Below are 9,299 nucleotides of genomic sequence, written 5' to 3' on the forward strand. Positions count from 1 at the left end.
TCATTACCGAAACAATGGTAATGACATACCAGAATAAAATGGAATCAATCACTAGCTTCTTGGTAACCTTGCGACTTTCCCTGATCCAAGTGCGAGTCCTGTGCTTCCGGTAGTATAGATATCTACTACCATTCACACCTACTCATACTCATCCCAAGTATTGTCTCACAGTTAACCAAGTCACCATACATAAATCATATAATCATTCAACACACCAGATAACAAAACCAGGGTTTATATTAATTCTTGAAACTATTACACAAAAGTTCAAGTTCACCCTATAATCATAAGTTACTATTCACACTGTTACTTCATAACTTGATCGTTGGATATAAAATCCTCATCCTTGATTCGCTTTGTCGAGGATCATGTGGAATGCCCTTGGCTGTGGCGGTACGTTTTTCTTTGCAGCTTTGTCCTTTTTTGGGCAGTTCTTCGAAATATGACCACCATCTCCACAATCGTAACACTTCCTATTGTCGAACGTACAATCTCTGGAATAGTGAACGATCCTACCACACTTATAGCAGGTCACTTCTCCATCGCATCTTCCGAAGTGCTTCTTCTTGCACTTTTCACACCACTTGGTTTCATTTTTTCCTCCGGATTTCGAGAGTTTGGTTTATTTGTCAATCATTGAAGATCCCTCGTGTTTCCTTTTCCCTCCAACTTCAACTCTCTCTAGACCCTTTTCCCTTATTTGGGTCTCAACATTCTTGGCTGCCCAGATGGCGGCTTTCAGAGTGGTTGCTTGCTTGACTATCGGACCAAAGTCCGCTGGTAATCCATTGGCAAACTTGTTGACCTTGGAAAGTTCAGTTGGAATTTGGTATGAAATAAGCTTCATCTTCTCCGTAAAGCTTGTAGCGTATTCAATGACGCTCAATTTTCCCTTCTTTAAATTCTGGAACTCATTGTTGATTTCCAGAAGATCTTGCTCAGAGCAGTATTGCATTTTCATTTGCTCCACGAACTCTTCCCAAGACATCTTGCTAGCTTCCCCTTGGGCATTGAACCGGCTAGTAACTTCCACCAGCTAAGTACTCCAGATTTTAACAGAGGGATTGCAAGAGCGGTCTTCTGTCTGTTGCTACACTCGTAACTTTCAAACATTGTCTCCATCTCGGAGATCCAGTCCATGACTTGCACCGGTGTCGGGGTCCCAGAAAGACATGGTGGTTTGGATGCCATGAAATCCTTGTACTTGCATCCACGTCCATCATTGTCTCCATCCTGATTGTTTCGGCGAACTATTGGTGGGTTGGCTTGACCAATGGTCCCACTATAGTTCCCTTCTTCCGACTGCCCCTCATTCAACTCAGGTTGTTCAACTGGTATTGAGGGTTCACTCATGTTGTTCAGCAACAATTGTCTCATTTCCTCCTTTTGTTCAGCCATCATGGCTTGAATCATGGTTCGCACTCCAACCATTGTAATTTGTTCAGGTGTTGCTGCTACAACAGCCACTCACTCAACCACAGGTGGTTGATTCTTATTTTCGTTCACGTTTCCAGCTCCACTCCTGGTTCTTGTCATTTTTGATCTATACATCGAATAAGGTGAAATTAGATCCTTATTCACGATAAATATTCAAATCATCCTTATCACTCCGAAATGTTTACATGCTAGTTCTAATATCGTAGACGTACGCTTAGAATCCTACACACATAAGGTTTCAAGATCCGGTCGGCAACAGACCATAGATCCGAACAAATAATATCATATATGGCAACATATAACATTTAGCACATAAAAACATTTTAGGCATCACTCCAAAAATAAACTAGTGCTTGTGTCAATTTAGGTGTACTACCTAACATATTTTAGACACACTCCTCACAATCATTATTTAGCATTCTAAGTTTAAGTTTAGAAATTTCCTACAATTTCCTAGTTCGCTTAAACTAATGCTCTGATACCAACTGTGACATCCCCATTTTCACGGCCAGAAAAGACCGATTTGTTTATGCTTTGTTTTATAAAATCAGAGTAATCTTTTAAAGAAAACGATTGCGGAATTTGTTCCCAAAACAAGATATGATAATAACTTATCAAAACATTTCTCAAAGAGAATGTATTTTCATTTAATAATAAAACCTCAGAATGTCATGTTCCGATACAGACATATAATCATAAACAGAACTTACATTTAATTACACTAATCATTTGCATCTCCTTTAATCTCTTAGTGCAAAGCAGCTTCGTATCGATACCTGTGATACAATTAAACTGAGTGGGTCAGGCTTGAGAGCCTGGTGAGCATATAGGATTTTCAACTCACAATAATATAATTATTATATTCAATCATCAAACAATCAACCCAATTACCCATTCCCATTATCTTCTTTTAATCTTCCCTAAAGATATTACCCTAAGGGTCATCTCCTATATCATATTTACTGCTCATCTCCTTACATCTTATATCCTTATATGCTTGTTCCTAAGAACTTTTTTCCTAAGGATCATCGCCTGTATCATATAGACAATACTAATTCGGGGATCACTCCCTCAATATATGTCTAGTAAGGGTTAGGGTATCATCGCATGCTTACACAGCCACAACATCGCCTGGACTCGTAAATCATAATAAGGGTTAGACTATCATCGCATGAATATGTAGCCACAACATCGCCTGGACTCGTAAATCATAATAAGGGTTAGACTATCATCGCATGAATATGTAGCCACAACATCGCCTGGACTCGTAATTCATAATAAGGGATAAACTATCATCGCATGAATACGTAGCCACAACATCGTCTGGACTCGTAATTCATCACCTATCTATCATCACCATTATATCCTCACCTTTCTCTTATCACATTCTTTCAACACACATCAACTATTTCATCTACCCATGTTCTACCCAACATATTTGTAGATATAAATTACATATATAGTTTAAATCATTTAACACCCATATAAAAACATCAATTTCAAGTCCATCTCATATAGACAATTAATATATAACGCATAGCACGTATTTCATAGCTAATACTTTATATTTATGTGTTTAGAAGAGAGTAACCACAATATATATACACATAACACGTATTTCGTATAAAATACTTCATAATTATGCGTTAGAAGAAAGTAACTAAACACTCACTTGATCAGAAGATGATCGGACAGCACTACGGCTTGTAGAAGTAGTATTCTTCGGTAGATTTGGAAGATCTTCACAAAAACCGGACTCCTCGCAGGCAGAGCTTCGGCTCGGGAATTGCACTTCTCGGGATCTTCGGGGCCTCGGGACTTGCTTCGGGGCTCGGGAATGATACTGGAGCTTCTGGATATTTCTTGCACGAAAAACGATGCAAAAACGTGAGAAAACGGGAAGAAATGAGCAAACTACTCGGCTGCCCTCGACACCCTTTTATAGGGGATGAAAGGCCGATTTACGCGGAGCGTAATCTTAGGTTACGCGGGGCGTAACGTGGATAAGCCCGGTGACTCCCCCCTTGGATAATATCGAAAATTTATATTTAAATAAAATATCGAAAATATTTAATAAACTTCAAAAATTCATATCTTCCTCATACGAACTCCGTTTTCGACGTTCTTTATATCCACGCGTAGGTGAGACTACGATCTACAACTTTTGTTTAGACTCCGTCAGCTAATTTTGACTTTATTTTTATTATTTATTTTTAGTAGGCCGGGACAGGAAAACTCCGTTATAAAATCATAACTTCTTCATCCGACGTCCGTTTTCGCCTATCTTTTTATCGTTTTACTACAATTAATGAGATCTTCAATTCTCATTTAGATTATTTCGGCTAAAAACCGCTCGGTCTCAAATCGAGCATTCGGGCTGCGTGCTGCTAAGTCGAAACTTCGAAAAATCATAACTTCCTCATACGAAGTCAGATTTGGGCGTTCTTTTTATGCACGCTCATGGTTTAACATATTCTACGACTTTCATTTAAATTTCTAAGGCTAAATATCGCTCTAACGTAAATTCACTTTTTACGTCGCGTTGTGTCGTGCCGGTTCTGTCGCAAAACTTCGACAGGTCATAACTTCTTCGTTATAACTCGGATTTCGGCGTTCTTTATATGTACGGAATCCTTGTAACATATACTAGAACTTAGTTAAGATTATTCATTATAAATCTTTGATCAAAAATTCATTTTTAACGCCTATCGTCTCTAAATTGACTAGCCCTGATCTACGGGCGTTACATTATACCTATGAGAGAGAGAGAGAGAGAGAGAGAGAGAGAGAGAGAGAGAGAGAGAGAGAGAGGGAGGGAGGGGGGGGGGGTGGAACCCTTTATTAAATAAATTATATTTTTTTTTAAAATAACAAAAAACTTCATAAATGGTCTCTCTTTTGTGAAATGACGGAAATACCCTTCACTTAACGTCCAAAAGCTAACGGAGTTAGCGAAAAGGACTATTTGTTAAAAGTTTTGAAACCACAGGGACCATCTGTGAGGTTTTTTGAACTTAGGTACTAAACTTAATATTTTTGAAAACCACATGGACCATTTTTGAAGTTTTGTCAAAAAACAAATAACACATTAATCAATATATATAGTTACACTTAATATTTAAAAACTTAGAATCATATATCCTGGTAAGTGTTAGGTTGGTTTCACATACTAAGTTTATGGATGACTTTTGCAAAGATCATATACTAAGTTGATGGATTGCGTTCGCCCATAAACAACTAAATTGAAATTTTCCTAGAACATCGATTTACCCCAAAAAATACATGTATCAAATTTACAACTAGGACTATACAATAGATTATTTAAATTTCACTGCTTGTTTAATGATACGTGAAATGATCTTAAAAAAATAGTTTCTTTCTATTTTTGGAAACTTGATAACTTGTCGATTCTAATTTGGTCTAATGGTTCAATTATACAAGGTTGAGTACTAGCCGATAATTCTTGTGCAATAGTACGCATCGAAGGTCTTGACTCGGGTGCTAATCGTGTACACGCTAGAGCAAAATTAAGCACAGACACCACTTGTTCGGCGACACTATCATTAGGAGGCAGGAGTCTCTGATCAAGGACGTCTTTCAACAACATATTTGAATTATCTTGAGATGTAGAGATCCTATTTGATGATTGCAAAGATGACAAAAGCTCTCCAGGATGTCTTCCCATCATAATCTCAAATGATACGACTCCAAAGCTGTAGACATCACATTTCTCTGTAACCCTCATTGTGAGTGCAAGTTCTAAAGCATAAATACAAACAAAATTAGCACGTTTCAGTAAAACAATTAAAAATAAGATAAATTGGACGTTGTTAACCATATAAATAAATAATAAATACCTGGTGCCATGTAACCATATGATCCAGCAACTCCGGTCCAGTTACTCGAGTCCGGGTTCAACAATTTGGCTGTCCCAAAATCAGACAGTCGGGGGATCATCTCGGACTCGAGCAAAATATTGTTTGACGAGACATCCCGATGTACAACCGGAGGATTGCAGTCGTGGTGCAAGTAGGCTAATGCATGTGCGAGTCCTTGGACGATTTTAACCCTAGTAATCCAGTCTAATTCTGATATTGCCCTTCCTTCTTCGTAGAGTACTTTTCCCAAACTACCCTTTTCTAAGTATTCATATACTAAATGCATCCCGCCTTCCCTACAACAGTATCCGTAGAGTTTGATGATATTCCGATGACGGACTTCCGTTAGGGCACGTATTTCGTTCTCGAAGCTTTTCTTGTTTATCGCCGGAACATCGTCGGAATCCGACACGTGCAGACGTTTCACCGCCACTATCTGTCCGGTTGGTAGCTTCGCTTTATACACACTCCCGAATCCCCCTCTTCCGATGCAATACATCTCGTTGAAGTTTCCGGTTGCTTTCACGATGTCTCCGAACGTAAATCTGCCGTCTCTTTCCCAAATAACTGTTTCGGAATTTCCAATTGTTGTGGTACTTTTGATCTCTTCGTCGATACGTTTTGATCTTCTTCGAATGATTATACAGAAGATAGCAATCGTTGTTGCCATGAAGACGAAAGTGACCGCCGGTACAAGAACTGCGATAAGCAGTTTCTTATTTCCGGATTTTTTCGATGAAGCGCTGCCGTCACAAGGAAGATATCCATTTTCTGATCCACACAGATACGGATTTCCGGTAAAGGATTCTGCCGGTGCCTGTTTGAATACACCGTCGTTCGGGATTGGTCCTGACAAATTGTTGTGCGAGAGATCGATTGATTGCAAGCTAATCATGGAAGTAGATATCCCTGGAGGAATTCGACCTGAGAAATGGTTATGAGAAAGATTAAGATTCTGGAGTGTGTTGAGCTTCGCCAGATCTTGAGGAATTCTGCCGGAGAATGAATTGCTGCTAAGATCCAACACATACCGCAATCCGAACAAGTTTCCGATCTGATAAGGCACTTCTCCTGACAAATCATTGTTGCTCAAATTCAAGCTTGATAACCTTACACAATTCCCAATTGTTGTTGGTATGTTTCCATTCAGATCGTTGCTAGATAAATCGAGAGCTTGGAGGTTGGTTAAGTTGCCGAAGGCTGGAGGGATTTGTCCACTTAACTGATTGTTGCTGAGATTGAGATTGAACAAATTGTTTAATTTGTCCAATTCACTTGGGATTTCGCCTGTAAGTTGGTTCCATTCGAGGCTTAGAACACTTAACTCTAGCAAGTCTCCAAGCTCAGGCGGAATTTTCCCTGAGATTCTGTTTCTTCCCAACTCCAGATTGGTTAGGTCTTGTAATTTTCCCAACTGGGGATTGATTTCACCGGTAAACTGATTGTCACGGAGATTGATGTATGTGAGATTTGGGTGCACACCAAGTGTTTGTGAAATGTCACCAGAGAAGTGGTTACCATCCAGCCTAATGCGACGTAGACCCGTGCAGTTCCTTAAGCAATCTGGTAATATTCCCGTGAATTTGTTTCCATTCACAGTGAACTGATCAAACTGAAAGCCACTGCACAGTTCAGCCGGTAGTTCTCCAGTGAAACTGTTGTTTGAAAAGCTCACATTTGTCAAAACAAGATTGCTCTTGCCTAAATCTGCAGGAATACCACCTGAAAACCCATTGCTAAAAAGCGAAAGAACCATCAAATTTGAAAGTTTGGAGAGAGTGTTAGGCAACTCGCCACTCAACCGGTTTGTGTTCAAGTCAAGTTTGACCAAAGAAGTCAAGTTTCCAATCTCCGGTGGAATTGTTCCATTGAGATCATTAGAAAAAAGCTGCATATCTTCAAGTTTAACCAAGTTTCCAATCGTGGAAGGTATTGAACCCGATATCTGATTGTCTGAAAGATCCAAACTCCTAAGATTCTCCAAGTTCCCAATCTCCATAGGAATGGGGCCTGTGAAGCTGTTATTATACAGAAAGAGAACACTCAGATTTGACAAGAGGCCAATCTCCTGTGGGATTTTCCCAGAGAAGAGATTGTTTTGAACCTGCAAGGAAACCATTTGGGTCCAATTGCTGATGAAATCAGAAGAAATTTCACCCGAAAAATTGTTTTCCGAGAGACCAAGATCAGAAATCCGGGTCAGATTTGACAAAGAGAAAGGCAATTCACCGGAAAACGAGTTTCCGGCGAGAGCCAAGAAGGTGAGATTAGAACAGAATCCAATCTCAGACGGAATCGAAGAATTGAGGTTATTTGAGTGAAGATCAAGGTACCGAAGATTTCGAAGGTAACCGATAGAAGAAGGAATCTCTCCATGAAATGAATTACCAAACAATTCAATGACTTCAAGATTCGGCATCAAATCCAAATCTTTCAAGATTGGACCTGAGAATTGGTTGTTTCCTAATTTAAGATCTTTCAATTTAGTAAGATTGTAGAACCCCTTTGACAATGGACCTTGAAACAAATTATCAGAGACATTAAAGTATTCAAGCTTGTTGAGATTGGTGAATAAGGATTCAGGTAATGAGCCATTGAATTGGTTTATTGACAAATCAAGAAAAGTCAACTTCTTGCACTGGAGAATGAAATCGGGGAAGCCATTGTCAAGATTATTGAGGTAGAAGTTAAGAAAAGTCAAAGCTGGCATACTTGAAAAGTCAGACCAGTTTGGATTAGTCAAGTAATTCCCTCCAAGATTCAAGTACCATACCTTTTGAAGATTGCTGATCTGAAACGGAATAACACCATTCAGATTATTGTCATTAAGATTCAGATACCTCAACTGTGTTAGCCTTCCAATCTCAGATGGGATTTCATCTTCGAAACCATTTGAGCTCAAATCCAAGAACATGATGCTGGTGAGGTTGCCAATGGCGGATGGAATCGACCCACTGACATCGTTATTGCTTATATCCAAGTGGGTAAGATTTGGGAATGAAGAAAACTCAAACTCTGTTAGCGTTCCAGAGAGAGATGAATCTTGGAGGGTAATTTTGGAAACCAGACCACCTTCATTGCAGACAATACCAGTCCAGTTGCAGAGTTTCTGAATGTTTCTCGAAGACCATGAATCCAGTAAAGCATCATCATCATCATCAGAAGTTGATGATAAGGTACGCTTCCATCTTATAAGAGCTTGTGCTTGTATTGTTGATGTCGATGTGGTCTCTAATGGCAGTAAAGAAAGAAACGCAATGTAAAAGAGCAGATTCAAAGCTGCCATGAATGGTTTGGGTTTTCGTTTTTAAGCTTTTCTCATGGACATGGTAAAGAAGAATATAAGCTTATAATCAGTTTCAGAGAGAAGGAAATGTTATGTGAACTAACATGTGAAGAGATTGTGAGCAAAAATGGGTAGATAAGAATTATAAATATGTGGTTGAATTCAGGAAAATAAGAGATTTGTGTGTCAGTATCAATAAATGAGTCCTTGAAAGTTGCTAAAAGCTGGAAAATGGTGGATGAGAGCTTTCAAGGGATTTGTTTATTCACAGTTGGGCGCCTTTTGTCGTCATCACATGGTATGAGACCAGTTTACTATTTTGTCCCTCTTATAGGAATAAACCTAAATGTCAAGTTTGACTTTTGTAGGTGTTTTCCTCCTTTTAAGTTTTGACAATTTTTATGAGCCAGCGTCTAGTCTTTCTTAAAGAAATTAATTGAATATGAGATTTTAAATACTTTTTTTTTTTTTTTTTGAAACGGCAAATCTAACCTACTCCTAAACTACACCTTAAATCCACCTATGTCCACGACGGGACTTGAACCCTCAACCTCAAGTAGGGAGGGCAACACCGGATACCGCTGGGCTACAAACCCTTTGGTAGAGATTTTAAATACTGACTATCAATTCTTAAATTATATTAAAAAAGGACAAACTCTTTTATTGAATTCCGCCAACTATTTGTACGCGTAGTAGGA

General features: G+C 38.9%; 1 protein-coding gene across 1 annotated transcript; it reads right to left on the reverse strand.

Annotated features, from left to right (window-relative positions):
• Window positions 1–4,675: 4,675 nt before the first annotated feature.
• LOC145048537 (uncharacterized) lies at window positions 4,676–8,861 on the reverse strand. Its single transcript, XM_078997060.1, has 2 exons — window positions 5,295–8,861; window positions 4,676–5,196 (listed from the first exon to the last, which is right to left on the reverse strand). Exons 1-2 carry the CDS (start codon window positions 8,599–8,601, stop codon window positions 4,817–4,819), a joined length of 3,687 nt encoding a protein of 1,228 aa, XP_078853186.1. The 5' UTR covers window positions 8,602–8,861; the 3' UTR covers window positions 4,676–4,816.
• Window positions 8,862–9,299: the final 438 nt, after the last annotated feature.

Source organism: Lactuca saligna, chromosome 5 (genome assembly GCF_052625555.1).
Source record: "Lactuca saligna cultivar CGN05327 chromosome 5, ASM5262555v1, whole genome shotgun sequence".
NCBI lineage: Eukaryota > Viridiplantae > Streptophyta > Magnoliopsida > Asterales > Asteraceae > Lactuca > Lactuca saligna.

Excerpts from the sequence above, each read along its gene's own strand:
- LOC145048537 (XM_078997060.1), bottom strand. The coding sequence starts at position 8,601 with ATGGCAGCTTTGAATCTGCTCTTTTACATTGCGTTTCTTTCTTTACTG. Across the intron at positions 5,197-5,294 it reads ATATGGTTACATGGCACCAG|AACTTGCACTCACAATGAGG; the intron begins GTATTTATTATT and ends TTTATGCTTTAG.